The following is a 20,816-nucleotide window of genomic DNA, read 5'->3' on the forward strand; positions in this document are numbered from 1 at the left end:
GCTACAACATAAACACCGGCGCATTCGCACAATGCTGTTTGCTTCACACACGTCTTCCACACTATCCGGTGAGAGCTAAATTCAGAAATGTTGTCAATCTCACACAAGACGAGCGGAGCGGCTCATCAGCTCATTTAGATTTATGACAGTGATGACAGCCTGACTGACTGAAACTTTTCTTTCACGTATCTTTTTTTATTATTATTATTATTATTCGATGTATTTATAGGTGTTTTGCGAATGCGCGTTCTTTCTAGCTGTCAAGCTTGTTTTCGAGCCGCTGTCTTTATTAGCGTGGAAGCGCTGTGTTTGTTTATGCGTTTTAATGTTACCTCCGCGTGTCTCGGAGAACATATGTTGGACCGCGTTTCTCCGCTAGTGATTGTCACAGATGATACACACTCGAGCAGACGTGCTGGTATGGAAGGAAATGAATGTAAATAAATGTAATCGCTAGCTAGAGATCAAAAAAAAGAATGCTGTCGCAGCTTCTCAAGGCCAGTTAACGATAAGCCAAACAGAAAATCATTTGGACGACTGCAACAGCGCGCGTCACGCGTTATAAATCCACGCGCTTTGATTGAATCGAGGTTTTTTTATGGTTCTTCGACCAGTTAATCTCAACAGCGCTCTGTTTGTCCACCGCAACTCAAGGTTACGGCAGTATCTGCATATTCCCAGAGGCTTGTTAATAGGCGGCTTCTTTTGTCAGGTTTAATGGTATCAGGGCAGCTGGAGACACACCGCAAGTGAGGTTTTATCTGTCTTCTGGCAGGTGTAGCCGTTGGCGACATGGCATTGAAGGCCCCCACCGCCCCTCTCGCAAGCACGCTACGTGTCTGTCACCTCGCTCCGCTTCTCTGCCATCCGATGAACAAAAGCAGCCAGAGACTGCTGAATTATTAGCGTTGTGCTAATATGATTAGTCCTGTGTGATTAACAACAGGCCCACACACAATGCATAGTTCCTGAGGTAATGAATGACAGCTAAATAGCGCGGCTGTTTTTCTTTTTCTTTTTTAGCTAGAGCTTGCTAACTTAATGCTAACCGTATTAGCATTGAGCTTCCACAGTTCGGCTAAAATAAAACGATTTGTCAAGGATGGGCAGTAATTGTGTTTTTTGGGGAAGATGAGAAGATATATGGAGAAATTGAGCCTTGAAGTGTGGCCTGGGAAGATCTTTTCTTTCCCATCATGCCTCAGTACTGTAGCTGTAAGACGAATACCGCCATTGATTCGCTTTGCAAATCAAGTCTTCAAGGACTTCATCTATCGTCTCCATACCTTTGATTATCTGAGAGCTCTTGTGAGCCTGATAGAGTCTTTTTTAAAGATCTTTTAAACGAACTAGAGCATATAACCGGGACTAAAGGGATAGTTCACCCAAAAAGGAAGTTTTGTCATCATTTACAGAAAATTATAAAGTTACATTTCAAAGAATGTTGGTAACCAAACAGTGGTTGGACATCACTGATTGGATAGTGAAAGAATAATAATAATAATAATAATAAAAGAAATTAATAAAAATACAATGGAAGTGAATGGGGACTCTGCATTCTCTAATAAAGCAAAACAGTTTGTAGGAAAATAAATCATAAAAGCACTTGTTTTGTCTTAAAGGTCTTAGAAAAGTGTCACTAAATAATGCTTTTTTATTGTTTTTTTTAATCAATAAACATAAAAAATTACACAAAAACAAAAAATAAAAATAAATGTCATAAAATTACAAATCTTAATGATACTAAAATGTACAAAAACAAAATACTGACACTGTTCTGAATGATAAAACTAGTGTAACATCATGTTCGTACCAGTCTAACATGCGTTTGTTTTCATTTTATTGAGATTTTACTTCAATAAGGATTTAGTCTGCCATGCCCCACTTGGGTGGCAATTTTTTATAGGCTTCATAAGGGGCCTCCAGTTTGAAATAATCTGCTATAATTTTTCATGGGGGTCATTTTGCAGTTTTAATGCTTCTGTCTGGTTGCAGCTAGTTATGGTGTGTCATAAATATAGTAGCAGTATAAACACACGCCTTCAGCAGGAAAAGAATGAGGGGCACAAAACGAGTTTACCAATTAGAGTGATGGAGCGAGAGCTGAGGAGATACTGACAGAAAGGTGCACTGAAGGAAAGAGGAACGAATTAGAGGAAGAAGACTGGTCCTTTCAACTCTTCCAGTCCTGTGGATTTCTCTCTCTCTCTCTCTCTCTCTCTCTCTCTCTCTCTCTCTCAGTATAATGAAGCCCCCAGTTCGTCTAATCCCATTAAAGGCCAGATTAATACTTGAGAGCTGATAGCTGAGAGAGTGGTCGCACTACCGGCGGCCAAACCACAGTGTGGACACACTCTGACTAAACCTAGAATAGAAAGAGCAGTGGAAGGAGAAGCAGACAGAGGGATGTAGAGTATACATAAATGGGTTCATGTGGTTGAATGGCTTTAGCCGTGGAGTGTCACAGTAATTAAAATTGAGTGAAAGACTTCAGAAGTCAGATTGTTCCCTTGACCCCCCAATATGAGAAATGGCAGCCTGTTAGCCTTAACATTTGCCATTAACATTAATGAGAGGTGTTAGAGAATTTGAAATAATGGTTTAATGGAGTTAAAGAAGGAAATGAAATCGTTTAAAAGCACATTATATTGTTAGACATTTTTTTAACCAGAAAAAAAACCTTGAGATAAAAAAAAAATATATTTTACAGCAGTGTCCTGAGAGATGGATGGATAGTCAAGCTATGCACAAAAGTAAAAAAAAAAAGGAATGCAAAAATAAATTTGTGAAGCTCACACCAGCACTCATCTATCTATCTTTCTTTCTATCTATCTATCTATCTATCTATCTATCTATCTATCTATCTATCTATCTATCTATCTATCTATCTATCTATCTATCTATCTGTCTATCTATCTATCTATCTACAAATAACTGCAAATAACACATTAAATTCCATTAAGTACAAAAACTAAAATAGCATTTTTCTATAAAATATACTCCAATAATATTTATTGTTTATGCATCGTGTTATTATGAATTGCACATATTTCGAAATGCAACAATAAGCGAATGTTAGCTTGTGTAGCTAGAAGAATTATTATTATTTTTTTATTTGTGCACTTTTTGTATCCTCTGAAAGTATGCTATGCCTTTTCCCTTCCCTATTAGCATTTAACTTTATATTCTTAGATTAAAGGACAAGATGGATTAAACCCCTAGAGGTTTTTGCTTTTTATGACCGTAATCCTTCACAAGCTGTCTGAGCGTGTCAATGAGAAATATCTGACCATCACTACGTGTGTGGTGGGTACCAGACGGTGCTCTGCCAGGTCTAGAATGGAAGCTCATTAAAGAGCTAGAATATGTCAAATGCAGCTCACCCTGACCGCCTTATTACTGCCTATATTCAATAAGTCACTGTCGCATAAGGCAGTCAGAAACCTTCACAATGCAGCCGCTGACCTTTTTAACCGGCATATTCTATTAGCACATGTAAATGGCATAGACTTCAGACTGGAAATATGGCGCCGAGTGTCTAGTGTCTACTGCCTAGTTGTTGTCAGAAGTTGTGTAGTGCTGCTAACTATGCGCAACTGTTGTGTTGAAGGAATAGTTCACCCAAAAATGAAAATTCTGTCATCATTTACTCACCCTCGAAGTAGTTCCAAATCTGTGACCCGAAACAGCCTGGTTGCAAACTTTCTTCAAAATATCTTCCTTTGTGCTCGGCAGAACAAAGAAATGCATACAGATTTGGAACTACTCCAGGGTGAGTAAATGATGACAGAATTTTCAATTTTGGGTGAACTATTCCTTTAACACAGCGTGTGAAAGACACATTTGTATGTGGTTTGAAGAAGATGTCGTCGGAAGTCTTTGTTTCTTGCATCTTGACAGTCGGATCCAATCAGACATTTCTGATTTGGATTGGGATTTTGGACATAACGACCAGTAAAATGCACTGGAGAAGACACATAGCTCATTGTTTTGTCTCTTTGTGCCTAATTTTAGAGAATCCCTTGGTTATGTTTTATATTTGAGTGTTGGCAGATTTTTGCACTGACCTGTTGTAGCGCTTGGAGGGGTTTGGATGTGTTTACAAGGAGTGCCGCACAAAGAAAAGCCTTTAGAAACCGCGTGTAAGCTGTTAATCCAACAATTGTGAATGATCCAATGCTGAAAAAAAAGTTGCATGTCTTGCTTTTGTGTATGTGTGTGAGCGTGTGTGAATTACTTCTTCAACTCTAATTGCTGTTTTCAAATCTCAGTGCTGTGGGTACTTTTAAGAAATGGTTTACTGGCTTTTGCATGGGCTCATTACATGCTGTATCACTCGCTTTCTGTTGGATGCATGTCTTTTGTGTGCTTTGAAAACAAAACCACGAGCAGTGTGTCAGCTGTAACCATGTACAGTTGTCTTGCAGGGGATTCGTGTTACAGCATGTTTGTAAAAACCACATTACTCATTAGAAAGACTTAATGAACTTTTGAAAGCGGTAGTGCTCGCTTTGCCTTTCACCTGCAGCATTAGGGTTCATTATCTGTTCTTTAATTCATTGAGTTAAAAGAAATAAATGTATTGCATGAATGGTTTAAGAGAATAAAAGAGTGCTCTATGAAAAATGTATTCCATAAAAGCCAACAGGGTTAAGCGTTTCAAATGCAAGCCACCTGTACTTATATTGAATAATAATTTTTGAGGTCGCTCGAAATTACAGAGCTGTCTGGTCTATTGTTATAAGTGTATCTGTGCTTATTGTTACTTTTAACGCAAGCTTTACCTCCAGACAGTTTAAAGTGCTGTATCTTAAATGATCAAGGGCGCCTACACACTAGAGTTCGCTCTACGTGAGACAATACTTCGAATCAATTAATTTCGATAAGGGTTGTCAGTCATAAGGACATATCACAAAAGTTTCAGAAGGTAAAGCACCAAAAGTTTTAACATTTACTGCAACGCCAATGAAACGCACTCATTCAACTCATTCTCATTTCCAAGGAGGCAAAAACTAAAGCATGGTTAAGTGCCTTTAGCATCGCTATTAGGATGCTGAAGGTATACCTCAACTGCAGTATTGAAGTAGGAAGTCCATTGAAAAAGTCAATACTCAAGAATTTCTTATCATTTAATTTATAAATATAGTGCAATTGAACACAATGGAGTTCCACGTTCATTGACATAGTGACGCCTAAGGCAGGGATCTCCAACCTTGCTCCTGGAGTGTCGCCATCCTATAGACTCCAGTTCCAACCCTGCTCTAACACACCTTCCTGTAATTATCAAGAAACACTGAACACCTTGATGAGCTGGTCTGGGTGTGTTCGACTGGGGTTGGAGCTGAAATCTGCAGGATAGAGAAAACCCTTGGCCTAGGCGTTCCTTAATAGTGAATGTGCTTCAGTTCTTGGTGCCTTAAGAATGGGTTGTAATACTAGGTGAGTCTGGTTAAATCTTCAAATTCTGTCCTTATGTAACTTTGTACACAAAACTAAAGCAATGTGGTACAACTAATATGCAGAAAACAGTATGTTAGATGGGTAATAGAAACTGGTCTCAATGCATACCAAATGAAAACATCACGCCCTTGCTCTAGTGTACAGGCGCCCTAAATTTCAAGACTTTTCTTTGCTTCTAAAATGGTTTGACCTCTTGTTCTTGTGCTCCTTACATAAAACGCATGATGAGTCTAAACATTCAGCTCTTGCTTCTCTGTGTCAAGCTGTCATAATGGATTGGTTTTGTGGGAGTGGGTGGGTGGGTGGTTGTGGGTATAGGGCGGGGGCTCCTTCCTTTCTTCCCTTTTGTTTCTCCTCCCCTATGTTCCTTTCCTCATCAAAAATGAGCACCTGCACAAATGCACCTCCTTCCCACCAGAGCACTGACACACTCTCCCCTTCCATCTGTGTTTTCCTACCCAGAATTCCCTAACTCCCCGCCTTTTGATGGCCGTGAGATCCCACTGGAGGAGCATAGTTCCGGTGCTGCCATCGGCGGCGCGGTCGGCGGGGTGGCCCTGCTGGTGGCCGCCATCGCGCTGGTCGTCTTCTTCCTGCGTCGTCGTCAGCGCACCTTTAAGGGCGACTACAGCACCAAAAAGCACGTGTTCGGGAACGGATACAGCAAGGCCGGCGGCATGCCCACTCATCCTCCGATGCCCAAGAACCTGCAGTACCCCGACGACTCGGACGATGAAAAGAAGCCGGCACAAATTAGCGGGCCCGGCGGTTTCGAGGGTGGCGATCGGGATTTTGACGGCAACTCTGAGGATCTGAAGAGACCCTATTTCACCGTGGATGAAGGCGAAAGTCGCGAGTCCGACGAACGGACTCTCGCCTTCCAGTACGACCCCGAGCCCGAAATCGCCGACGACATGGTTTCCCAAACCGACGGCTCTGTTATTTCAAAGAAAGAGTGGTATGTGTAGAGTGGCATGCAACGTCGAGGAAAAAAAAAAAAGATCAACAACCTTTTTGCCCTCTCCCGCATCCGACCACACCCATCCACCTCCATCACTAGAACCCTTCCTCCATGTGTTTATCCCTATCTGCACATCCCACCCCTGACCCAGTAACCTCCGCCCCCATCAGAGCCCATCGAAATAAACAGCTGTAGAAAAATAGCTCGCAGCATCAAAACGTCAACATCATTACACATCCACACGCTTTTAGATGAACCTGCTACAACAGCAAGAGGTTTTCTCACAGACTGATGCCAATCAACATCCAGTAAGGCTGGACAGGCAGGTCGCTTGAAAATATTACAGTGTATTATCCTTTTTGTCTCATTTTGTTGTTATAAATGTATTAAATGTATAAAAAGAGACTGTAACTGTTTTGGAAAGGGGTATATTGCTGATCATGTTGTGAAAGTCTTACACTGGATGTATGATTATTTTTTTATTGTTTGTTTGTCTCGGTTTTTTTTATCTCATTAGCATATCACCATTACTTTTACGTTAATCATAGGTTTTGTTAATTTTTATATAGTCTTGTTTTTTTTATATGGAGTGTTGGTTACCAGAAAATGTGGAACTAAATAGTAGAATAATTATTCCCGCCTCTACATGTGTCATTACGAGGTTAAAGGTTGCATTAGCACTATTGTGTTTAATGGAAACATCGCAATCCTGTGGTTCTTGGTACAAATGCCGCTCCCAACGTCTCTGAATGTAGATCCAGGGGTCCGAAAAATGTGGCATGGCCTGGAAGCGTCCAATCCAATGGAACAAAAAAGCATGTGGGTTCTGACTGCTCTCCAAAAACAGTATTTATTTTAAGACCCAGCTACCCTGAGAGCTGAGGAACACATCTGCAGCGTTAGTCATAGGCACACTGCAGCATGCAGAACGGGGCCTAGACAGATATACTGCGCCCACCTCATTCTCCATGCCAGTCTTAGTCAGTCTCCATCCACAGATCCACTTCGGATGTGCCATCACGTGTAGTGTTATCATAGCGATGCTTTCCAAAATCCATTTCCTCTGATGTCGCAAAAGGATAATCCTGTATAATGTGGTGTTGTTATAAAGACAGGGTGTTTGTTATTTAGAGTTGGTGATGTGGAGTGGTCAAAATGTTTTCAAGATCTTGTAAATATGAACAGGTTCAACGGTAATGTTTAATTACGGCACCGGCGTGTAGCGCTTGTGCCAACCGCCGTATAGAGCCTTTTGATGAAAGTAGTTTTTCCAAAAGTAGGTAACGGTAAAAGCACAGAAATGAAATTACGGAAAAGTCTGTAGCCAAAGTGAAATCAGAGGTAAACATGGCACCAACTGGGCATCACAGACAGGCCTGTTATGTACTGCTGGATCCCTGAAACCACGGGATCTGCGGCAAAGCCTGGATTCCCCTCCAAATCCTTCCTGATCCTCTATAAGGAGCAGATCCGTTAGCTACAAATTAGTATGTATTTAAATAAATAAAACAGAAATTCGTCAAAATCCTGACGCACCTGTTCGACCGCAAAATGTAAAAGCTTTTAAGACCTTGTTTTTAATGCATGCGTGTCTTTTTAAATCGCTTTCTTTGGTTCGGACTTTATCACGCATTTTACATCAGGGTTCGGTGTTTGCGAAAGGGTGGGCAGTTTTCCACTAAATGATTTCACTTCCAGAGACAAATAATCTCCCTAACTTGTATCCCTATCTCTTTCTAGACTCAAAAAATGCTTTAGCAGAATTCATCATGGCTTGTCTATGAAATATTTAATTCCCTTGCCTGCCTTAAACAAGGCTCTTTACAAGACGAGAGATTAGGATGCTGAATCACATAGACAATCTAGGAGGACTTGAAAACACGGGGAAACTCCAGACGAACGCCACTTTCTTTATAGGTTGCTCACCCATGAGCGGGCCCTCATGGAATCTGGTGGCATTTTTGCATTAGAAAATCCGCAGAAGGGACTTAAAAATGATAGCGTGCATTAAAGCTGGCAAACGAAGCTATTATTAAAACAACCCACATAATAAACAAGAACTCGCAGCGGCAGATTCCTCGCGAGGAACGACGTAAAATGTGTACACCTAAGCTACAAACGGATAAAAACCTTGACGGTGGATTTCGCGCACATCCTGATTAGACCTAAAACGGACCACGCAATGAATAACTGTACATCTGTTGCTTAGCAAACCTTGTATTTTAGCTTAGTAAAGTCAATGTGCAAAGTTATACAAATTGCAGTGCCTATGACATGTGAGATGTAAGGTTTTACTTTTTTAAAATCCTGTACATATTGATTTTTCTTTTTTTTTTTTTTTTTTCTTTTTTTTTCAAGTTACTGTCCACCCTCGCTGTACATTTTTACAACACACGCATGATAAACACATGAAACTACACAAGTTGCGGTGGAAAGCGCGTCACCCGGACTCCGAGTATTAAAAAGCTGTATTTTTACCAGGTTTTTTTAAACCCTCGCGAATACGCATATCCTCTCTCTGCTTCACATGATGGCAAAATACAAAAGCAATCCGTTGCTGGTCCGTCGGCACTTTGTTAACCAGCTCACAACCGGAAACCTGCTACATAACCATGGCTGCGATTAAAGAGACTGACATCACTTTAGCTAAAGCACAAGGTTTTGTTCCAGAACTTTAATTGGTAGTTAATTTTATATGTAATTTTGTATCTCTTTCATTTCTTTGTCTTTCCTTCTTTTCACTGACCCCCGGATTTGTTAATTAAGGGTTTCTTTTTGTATGTTTTCTCAAGCTAAGCACAAGTTACCCATTTACCAAATGGCTATTATGGCTTTAAATGTCAAATGAGACAATTCAATTGACTGTAATTAATTTTCATGACCCACATCAGCTTCTTTCTTTTTATACAGTAGTCTGTCTGCTGGATCAGTTGATGTCGATGCTTTTAGCAACATTAAATAGCCTGCGTAAGCGCATGAGCGTACTAAGAAAATAATACGTCGTCTAATATTTTTTGTTTTTATCATGAATATTGCTCTACAGACAAAAGACAGTTTTGTTTTTTTTCTCCTTCCTACTTTTATACGTTTCTCATTTTTAGATAAAGTTTTGTTTTTCCTTCATTCCAGAGTCTCATGTCTTTCTAACTGCCCACTTCAAAGCCTGACATTCCACTGTAAATAATGTATGTACCTTGGAAACCGTAGTCGGGTTTACTGTATGCTAGGGGAACAGAAATGGAGGAGTTTCAAGTCTGGACATTGACTGCAAGCTGAACTAGAAAACCAATTAGACAGCTCAGATGACTGGAGATGTATAGCTTATTGCCATAAATCTACTTCGACATGGACTTGGGTAGATAGGTTTTGATATGTTAATGGATTCTGTATAGAGACGTGGGGTTGATGCGTTACAATGACTTTGTACATAACTGCAACAAAACAAACAAACAAACAAACAAAAAAAAAAACATAAAGAAAGATCTTGTCTTCATGCAGCCGTGTGAATGTATGTCTGCTGAGGTCGGTAATGATATGAAAAATATATATATTGTTCACATGTGTTGACCCAGTGAAGTAAACTGTATTTGCTTTAAAACATTAAATGATTTAAATGTTCAAAGATGCTTTGTCCCGGGTTCACTCAATGCAGGTGTTTTTATCTATCCTTCAGAATAATTATCTAACACACACACTATTTATATAAAAGAGTTTATATATTATTTTTAATTTTGTTTTACTGGTGTTAGCATTCAATACTAATGCATATATATGCATACTAATAGCATATTAGGGTTAAAAGCAAATTGTTTATATATCAGTCATAATAAAGTGTTATATTTTCATATTTTATATTTTAGTTTGTATGGTATCATACTGTCACAAAACGGCCCATGTATAATCCTATGTATTCTTGCATTTAAGTTAAAACAAGCCAAGTTTATCAAGCAATATTGCACTGTTAACAATACACACTATAAATAATAAACCATAAACAGATACAAAACAGTAGGAGTTATGGGTCAGAGATTGCACAGATTACAGAGTGTAAGTATAGACGACTATATATTATGTATTGTATAAAGTGAGAACATGTTTAGTAACGTATGCAATGCACTTGTGATAAAGTATGCATACAGTACTACAGCATTCATTGTGTACTGATTACAATATGCCAGAAGAGGCTGTGCATATACATACGTATATTAAAATGTATTTGCAAAAGTAATTTGTAATATTACGTTTACATAAAATTACACCCCCTGTTTTAGAGGTGCTTTATGCGTAAAGTGAGTTATGAAATATAGGTCGAATTGCAGATATTTACAGATATGTTTAAAAAAAAAGGCGTGCAGAGGTGCAGAAGCAGCACCGTTATCCTCTTTTATCACGGTATAGTTACACAGTCTTGACATTTTCACGTTTAAACTTAATTAATACAACTATAGATTTGTATATTAAGTTGGTCGAGCAAGCAAAAGTGCACTTTCCTTAGTGTTAAACCTAGCCAAAAAGCCAAAATATCAATATTAATGGGCTATCACTTCAATTCGGCTAAAACAGACTCGGTGCGGAAATGATCGCTTCAATAACAATTATTAAAACTAAACATATAACATGAACGAACAAAAAAAATTAGCGCCTCCTCCATTTTTGCCGGACAAAGGTCATGGCGTAAAAAAAAAAAGGCATTCACGTAACGTGATTTTGCGGGTCGGAGTTCACTTAAACTTTGGAAAGCGCCATTTTGCCATCTACCTTTTTTTTACGTATTAATAATTATAGCATTTAACAATTTAACACATTTATATTGTATAAATAAAAGCACAAAACTGCTTATATCAAAAATATCTGTAATTTGACCTATATTTCACAACTCACATTATATTGAACTGGCCTTTATGTCTGTTTTAGCAAAAACCGTATCGATTTGTATGAGTGAGGTCATACGAATTTGTACGAATTAGCCACCTCGTAAATTATGTACAAACCGCCGAGAATCATACGATCCTTTTCAGTAGTGACATTAAAACACATTTTAGGTTTGATATAAAAAAATAGTCGCCTACTCCAAATAAACATGAATTGCAGTTTTTTATATTAGTAAGTCCAAAAATGCCATTAAATACGTTAATAGATTTTAACTATACTTAGTACGAAACAAATGTATTTTAAATATATTACTTTTTTAAGTCCCACTATGTGTTTGTGGACTGGATTTGGTCACCGAAGGTGGTAGTTCAGCAATATCTGATCAGTCTAAAACATTTTTGGTCCCACGTTATATTAGTTTGCATTAACTACTATGTACTTACATTTAAAAAATAAATAAGTACCATTTACATTGGGCTCGTATTGCAAAACACTTTGGCTCTTGTTGAGGTGGGATATGGGTTAAGTTTGGTTGGTACGGATAGGTTTAAGGTGTAAGGGATGGTTTATCGTAAATACAGAAATTAATTACAGATGTAACGTTGTACATATAGGTACAAAATATCTTCCTTTGTGCTCGGCAGAACAAAGAAACTCATACAGATCTGGAACTACTCCAGGGTGAGCAAATGATGACAGGATTTTCATTTTTTTTGGGTGAGCTATTCCTATAAGGCCACTTAATATGAAGTGGAACCAGATTATTGTGTTGTAGATTTTGTCAGAATGTCAGTATTTTATGTTTCTTTCTCTGACAAAACACCCTACGCGAGAATACAGACGAGAGATCGCTCTGCGCAGACTTGTACTCCGATTTTTTATTTTTTTGTTAGGAAGTTAAATGGCTTGTAACTTTTGAATGTGACAGATTTTTAGAAGCTTTTGTCTACGTACAAGAGAACTGCAGCCATGAGCTCCAAATCCCAACAGCTCTAACAGCTGGATGTGGCCTCCCCACCGCGCCGAGCAATAGTTCTCTTGAGCAATGCAAATTATTCACTTTCCGCACTTAGAAATCACAGTAAATAAAAATATATATATATATATATATATATATCAGAGCACTATATTTTTCCCCATTGGCTGTAAATAAGTGATACAACGTGCATGGTCTATTTTCACAGCGAGGGCAATTACTTTTCCATCATCCAGTGCTTTTAAATTCAGCCCTTGATCAGCTGAACCACCCCTGAAAAGCAATCGCAGATGGGAACGAGAGAGCGCAGACTCGCTTGCCAGGGTTCCTGGAGAGCAGCTGTCCCTGTCCGTCTCCTCAAAGCTCTCTTTGTAGCCCCACGGGCCTTTGAAAGCATATTCGCTCGTGATAAGCCTAAATGATACGGAATCAGCCTCATTCCCTCCAGAGCGAACTTCCATGCTGTGTCACTCAGCGGTGCAGGGAAAGGGAATTTGGCTACATGAGACTCTCCCATGAACGGCACGGCCAGGGTCATAGTAAGATTGGGAATCTGATACGAAACATCGCGCTTAAAGCAACAGTTCGCCCAAAAAAAAAAAAAAAGACATAGTTATGGGTTGTTATTCACGGCACGGCATAGTCATTATACAAATATTAAATGTAATATGTCAGGATTAAATTAATGACGTGTCAGGTTATACATTTGCAGAGTTTAATGCGTTGCACCGTATCTCTGTTATAATTTCAGTTTAACCGTATGTACACATCCTGTATTCTTCGCTCTTTAGTGTTTGTTTAACCGTCGCTTTATGATAAGGCCGCAATTAAATTTCCAGAGCACACTGCGCATATGTTTTAATGATAAGCCAATATACCAGAGCTAACAATTACATTATGAGTTCAGTCAGTATAATAATAGCATATTGTTGATTTCTGTATTGGGAGTCACATGGCACTTTTTTAATGTTTAGGTAAGTGTTTGAGGCGCTTCATTTGATTAAATGATTCATTTAATCATTTTAAGAGAAGTTACTTTAATTAAAAGGTTTCTTGAATGCAACTAAAAGGTGAAATGAACACAATCAAACTTAATTTGGTCTAACAAAATTGTAAGATGTATTGTAAATAAACAATGAACAGGTGAGACGTTAAATAAAATGATTTTTATTTAAGTTATTGTAAGACAAAAGTAGAGAAAATATACTGATAATATGTTGACAGTATTTGATAAAAGTGTTTAATTATATAATATCAGGTAATATTATTGCAAAAATAAAGAAAATTATTTATTGTAATGCAAAACTGTCAAACTTTTAGGAAAAAATGGACAGACTTTTAGGAAAGAGTTGTTTTAGAGAAAGCAAAATAATAAAAAAACAAGTGATCAGGAAAATTACAAAATTAACCAATTAATTGTAATTAACTGTAACCAGAAAAAAAAAAAAAAAAAAAAAATATATATATATATATATATATATATATATATATATATATATATATATATATATATATATATATTATTTTATAATATAACTTTACATACATACATACATATGTTTACATACATTTCAAATTTAATAATATTAATAATTACAACAATTATTATTATCTTCATCATTGTTGTTGTTAATTATTATTATTATTATTATTATTATTATTATTATTATTATTATTATTATTAATAATAATAATATTATAATAATTATTATTATTATTATTATTATTATTATTATATTTAATGTTTTTTTCTGTAATTTCATTTTGTTTAATCTTTTCCTCTATGTCTAAACATTCGTTTGACCTTTATTCATTTATTTATCGTTTTCTTGTTAACTTTCTTGCTTGTTACGAAATGATCAATCAATGTTTTTCGTTTGACAAATTTTATGTTTACAATAAACACGTCCGCTATGTTTTTATTAACAGGACTGAACTCAAAAACAGCTCATTTAATATTTTGCCTGACATTACAGAGATAGTCTCAGCACATCACTGACCATCTGATGAAAAACTGTACTCTATTTTGGAAGGTGCCAAATATCTCACCAATTTTGTCAGTGTAATTTGTTATCACCGTGTCAGACAGGCTTCGGTGCTACAGAGACACTTCTTCAGTAAAGACAAGAAGACTTGCACTGACCAAGATGTGTTTCATTACAATGAATCTGCTCACTCTAATATCCCCGCTGCATTTTTTGCTTATGGATTGACAGCTTTCCGCGTACACGTGCTGTCAGACACTCTAACTCATAAAATATACAGGTATGCTTTTACATTATACACGCGGCTAAAAAGAACCTCATTTGATCTGCGTTCTCAACCTGCGTGGATTGTGCAGAAATAATAATTCCTTGTATGCCATGTTTCGAGTAGAGACAAATTGCAATACGTTCATACTGAACCACGGAGAGATAAAAATTATGAAACATAGACGTGCTATTCGGGCGTGCAGTTTCACATATTCCAAGACCATGATGTCTTTGCTGTGGCAACACCCTTAAAAGAGAAAGAACTGTTTACTGTTTTTTATTTTGTTTAGATTTTCGGCTTTGTGTTAATAATGGCAGAAATGTAATAAAATACACATTTTAACAGATGTAACAAATTTTTTTTTATTTTGTAGACATGTTCTTGACATGTTTCATAAATCATCCAATTAATTCTTGCCACTTTTTTTTTTTATATCCCGCATTAGTAATACAGTGCAGATTTACAATTTGGTAACGTGCTTAGAAATACATTTGCCAACCAATACAAAATGTATATGCACAGTTAATATCCATTAGATAAAGTCTCAGATATTCAATTATAGTCATTAAACATCAGACTGTATTTAGATGGATACTGTGTTTCATGTGATGACACAAGCAGCAGTTCTCCAACCCTGAGAGAGAGAGTGTGTGTGTGTGTGTGTGTGTGTGTGTGAGAGAGAGAGAGAGAGAGACAATATTATTTTATCTTCATACAATTTAATGTGTCTTCTCAGACTCACTAATATGACATTTGAGTTTGTCTTTATGCCACCAGCACTTACATGGTTTACAGTAGATTCCAGCAAATCATAATCTTATTCAATGCTGTCGATTTTTTTTTATTGCACTATCTATGAAGAAAATGCTTTTATCCTTCCTGAACTGAGAGAAAGAACAGAACTGAAAGCATGGTTACAAACCAGGATATTCAATATAAAATGTGAACTACGAGTGCTCTTTGCAAACATCAGAACTGTAATTCTTCATGTTTTAGTAATTTCTTATATTTTTAGATTTTCAATGAAATGTCATTCAGAAAAGCACATTCATGTAAAAACCAAAAAACATATGCAGACATATGTAGCACTTTGTTGTGTGTAAGATTCACATTCATTCAGTTAGAAGTTATGTATCCAAATCCTAAGTACATATAACATATAATATATAATATTACTAGCGGTGCCTGCAAAGATGAATAGCACTACTAATGTGTGCTTAGAGTTCAGCAGAGGTTTTTAACAAACCCAAAAACATCAGTATTAAACAAAGATGCAGCAAATTATCCATTTTTATTTTTCAAAGCAATCAGATTTTTCGCAATTAAGCCTTATTAACAAAACACTAGAAATTACTTGGCAATGGTCTGGTAACCACTCGAAATACCCTAGCAACCACATAAAAATGCTCTGGAAACCACCCCCAACACCCTAGCAATTGCAAAGCAATGTCCTGAAAACCAATCGCAACACCCTTTCAAATGCCACATAGCAAACATCCTTACAACCACCCTCAATTCAATTGTAACATCCTGCCAACCACCTACTACAACCTACAGCACCAGCATAGCAACATGCTGGCAACCAGCACCTACACCCTTGCAACGACATACCAATGCTTTAAAAACTACCCACTAAACTGCATGACAATTCTGTGGAAACCACCCACAACACCCTAAAACAATAAGTAAATGCTCTGTCAAACACCCTAGCAACTGCTTCGAAATACCCTCCAAGCCGCCCTCACAACCATGAAAATGCATATAGGAAACAAAAGACTCCCACAACACTCTGGCAACCACCTGCAACACCTTAGAAACTGTAAACTCCCACCACATATTAACACCCAAGCAGCCATCTAACAACAACCCGGCAACCACATACCAATTTCCTGTCAACCACCTGTTGACCTACAACACCTTAGCGACCGTATACTAACACCCTGGCAACTACCTGTAACACCTTGGAAAATAACAATGTAATGGCAACCAGCACAACACCATAGCAACCCCAAAGCAACACCCGAGCAACCACCTACAACACCCTAGCAAATTTCTGGCAACAATCAACCACCCTGTACTGCTAATTACTCCTACACCCGTATATAAATACCAAGTCAACCACCTACAACACCCTAGCAAAATCCTGTAAACCACCAACCACCCTTTCCTGTAAACCACCCTAACACTTGCATAAAAATACCTTTCAATACCTAAACTGCATGGGAACGCCCTGCCAACCTTACAATATCATAGCAACCCAGCTGCAACCCAGTATATAAATACCCTTGAAACCATCTATAATACCATAGAAATTGCATAGCAACACACTGGCAACCAGCTACAACCCCCTAGCAATATGCTGGCAACCACACTGCCCTGCCAATTACTCTCACACGCGTACATAAATAACCAGTCAATTAGTTACCGCACCCTAGCAACCACAAAGCAACACCCTGGTAACCACCTACGAAACTGCCAGCCACCCTAACAACCACATACTCTCATACAACCACCCACAACACCTGACATATTGCATAGAAACACCCTAGCAACCTCCTACAACACCCTAGCAATATCCTGCCAACCACCAACCAACCTTTCCTGCCAACCACCCTAACAACCACATACTCTGGACACCAGTTACAACATCCTAGCAGCCACATACCAACCACCCACAACATCTGACATATTGCATAGCAACACCCTAGCTACCTCCTACAACACCCTAGCAATGTCCTACCCACCACCAACCACCCTTTACCGCAAGACACCCTAAACCCCACTTAAAAACCCCGAAAACCAGCTACAGCACCCATTCCTGCCACCCTGGCAACCTCCTACAACACCCTAGCAAACAACCACATACCAAAGTCCTGGCAACAACCAGCTGGACCCTAAAAAAAGCATAACGACTCGCTGACAACCACTCGCTATATCCCAGAAACTGCATAGAACCGCTTTGGCACCTCTGGCATTTCTGCACAAGGAAATCCATTAAAATCTATTTAATATATGCTTTGCTGTGAGTAGCGATACGCTCTCAAATTGGACAATTTAATATCTTTGGTAGCGCACGTAGAAGCTTATCAATTTTGCATAAATGTATATTTGAAAGGGTTTAATTGAGTATGCTTGCTTTATTGCTTTCATCAGGGCACCACCTTTTAGTTGTGTATTTATTTGCATCTCACTTACAGCTCTGTAAATGAGCTGCTGAGCAAACAAATGCATCAAGTCTCTGGGATTAATTGTTTGGCATCTTTCGAAATGAAAGTGAGCTGGCGTACCCATACAATTAGTGCTCCCTCTCAAGCCGTTCAAGACATAGGTGACTATATCTTGGGCGCCGAGGTCGGCATGATTACCACATCTCACAATAAATATGTATATGAGAATAAACACAACATAAAAAAAATGCGAACCCAACATACTTAAACACAAACACATTTTCTGCGATGCTTTGTATTCAGCCGTTACCTAGGAAACAGCTTTGTTTCTTAAAGTGAAAGCGCCTCTTACTGACCAATGGCGAGAAATGTACAAAATGTAAAAATTAACGCACGTTTGGATGCACGCAGTTGTAAATCTAAACAGGTGGATGGACAAGAAGATAATGTATTACAAAAATATAAAAAAGTAAGACATACTACATTAGGCTACATTTATTTTGGTGTTTAATTAATGTAATAATTAATTAAAAACAATTGTTTAAATTAATAATGGATACAATTCATCCAATTTCTTTATATATAAAATATAAGTCATGTTTTTTATAGTCATTTTAATATGTCGCAGTTTAATACGTCACCATAGTCATCTCCTTACAATGCTCATGTTTTTTTTATTTGTGCAAGTCTTAAAAATTTTTAGTTTTAAATTTGTGCTTAAATAAAATAAAACAGTGCTTTTTTGACTCTTGAAATGCCGGTAGCCTCTGCCTTGCATTTTCTGAATCACTAGGACCACGGTTTCGGCTAAAAAATCTTTAGCGCGCTCGGACGGCCCGGGGGGGTGATTAAATTAAAAGCTAATTTTCATTTTGGGGTGAACTATCCCTTTAAGAGCCGGACGTTACTATTCTATTAAACGCTGCCTGCCAAGAGAGAAGAACTCAAAAACCAGAGCCTCTGTGGAAATGCTGACACCTCTGTTCTGCTAAAGCATTCTGGGTAGACTGGGGATCCGAATGAGGAGTTTCTAAAGTGAGCCGGGTTTTGAGAGATTTGAGTATGTGTGTGCGAGAGAGAAAAAGAAACAGCATTGTCTGGTTCCTCACATGTCAATATGACTTTGTGTTAGACTCTTGAGACTGTAGCATTTGTTTTTCCTCTTCTTTGTCTTATGCTTAGCATTCAGAACAAAACTGTTTGATATAAATAGGTATTATAAAAGAAGTCTCCCTTCAACAAAACATTTTGTGTATTTATGTCTCAAGGCAGCTGCTTGTGAGCCTTTATGCTCTCAATTATAGTACCACACCTTAAATACACACACAAGATACACAACCTGTTGCTAAGTTACTTGCAGGTTTTAAACCTTTCTGCATTATTTCTTTTAGACACCAAAAAGAATGGAAGAAAATGCTGTCAAACACACCGCTTTGCTGTAAATATAGATTTTTTTTCTCTGTATTTCTTTGTTGTTGCCTGTAATATTGAAAGCCGCCAAACACACTCCATTTAACATTTTGCTGAATTTTCATGAATTTATATTCATTTTTATATGGAATTAGGGTTTTGAAAAATTTGAAATTATCGTAAAAAAAAATATAGGGTTAAATGAGGACGATATATCTTTTTTAGAATTATTTTTTTTAAAATAACTTTTAGAATTCTTACTACTCAGCAATCACGTAAATGGACTTTTCTACTAGAATGAAATACTTTTCTTGTAGGTTTTAAAATAGCACTTTGCCGCTTTTAAAACGCTGTAATGCAGATCATATGAAATGAACCTTACAGACGTGCATAAAAAAACGAAATATGAAATAATTTTGATTGGAAGCAAATATTCTGCACGCGGTTCAAAACATAAAGAAAAAGTGCTTCATGCTTATTCGGCTTGCTTTTAAAAAACAATCTGCCAAACCGTGTAAAAATACATACAAACCCCCATGCGAACAAAAAATATTTATGAATATTTTATCAGGGATGCGAGCTAACTCTCACCAAAACATGGAGGCATATGAATTTCCCAAGACCATAACAGTTTATGCGTCTCTAAAGTTTATTTCTATTCACTGTACATTAAAACATTTGTGGTCTGGTCAGCTGATCTGGTCGCGCACGCCTCTGGAGTCCGAAATCCCTTAGAAAAATACATTTCTGCGTTAAATGTTTAAAAAAACGCACTCTTGATGAGCAGGCTTTCAACATTGACTGCATTTCACCTTGGAACTAAGGAAAGAGTTTTTGTTCTCACAGCTGAGCTCCAGATGTCTTTTTGTTGTATTTTTGGACTTCTGTTTGTATGTTCACGTGTCACGCAACGTTACTGCTGTAATTTATAATGCAATATGTTCACAAACGGTAAGTTACTAGACCCTCTTTTATCTGTAGGTAACTCTATTACTTTTCCAGGCACGGTAAAAGTAAAGAAGGAAGTTATGTCATGGGATTTTAGATATGGCCTGGAGATGTATATTGTCCGGATCATTTTTCCGGGAACACAGTTAGAAACCAGCTCGGGAACATTTGCAATGTTGCCACATGGTCAAAAAAGCTTGTTCCCTGTCATCATTTCTCTGTGTGCATTGCGCTCATGATGCAAACCCGTGAAAACGGTGACACCATTTGCCTTAAAAAACATCTTTTTCACAACCTGTTGTTATTTGAACCAGTAGATGTTTACCTGTCCTCCTGGCCTCCCTGACATCAGTCGCATATTGGTAGGCACTGTGGCGCGTGCACGGCATGAAGTTCCTGCTGACAGAGTCTAACCTCTCCTCTTCACCTGCAGAGTCAACAAGCCCACGATACTGATTAAGTTACTAGCGTGGATTTGCCAGGCTGCCCTTCTGTGCTGATTCCTGCAAAATGCAAACAGACTTCAGCCCTGTCAGACTCCGGCCCCTTTGTTCCCAGGCAGCTCGGGGACACCCAGTATATACTGCATTATTAGCTGCGGTAGAACGGCGAAATATTAATAATGTTTATCGTAGACACGGTATGCGGTCTCATTAAATGTATGTTCAGTGGAAATACTTTAGTTGCCTCTGTTTAATGAGCAGAAACAACTGCAAGTCAGTCACACTGTGGGGCTTTCTAAACGATATTTTGCATCGGAACCAACCTA

General features: G+C 37.9%; 1 protein-coding gene across 5 annotated transcripts in view; it reads left to right on the forward strand.

Moving 5' to 3' along the window:
* Positions 1-20,816, forward strand: part of nectin1b (nectin cell adhesion molecule 1b) — a 189,789-nt gene that overhangs the window by 85,266 nt on the left and 83,707 nt on the right. The window contains exon 6 of one of the 5 annotated variants that reach the window (XM_043264730.1): positions 5,923-10,043. The exons of the other annotated variants lie outside the window; for them this stretch is intronic. Coding sequence (XP_043120665.1) covers positions 5,923-6,428 — 506 coding nt within the window. The 3' untranslated portion in view covers positions 6,429-10,043. Of the gene's footprint in view, positions 1-5,922; positions 10,044-20,816 lie in introns of those variants that run through there. 5 annotated transcript variants of the gene reach the window in all.

Source organism: Puntigrus tetrazona, chromosome 18 (assembly GCF_018831695.1).
Source record: "Puntigrus tetrazona isolate hp1 chromosome 18, ASM1883169v1, whole genome shotgun sequence".
NCBI lineage: Eukaryota > Metazoa > Chordata > Actinopteri > Cypriniformes > Cyprinidae > Puntigrus > Puntigrus tetrazona.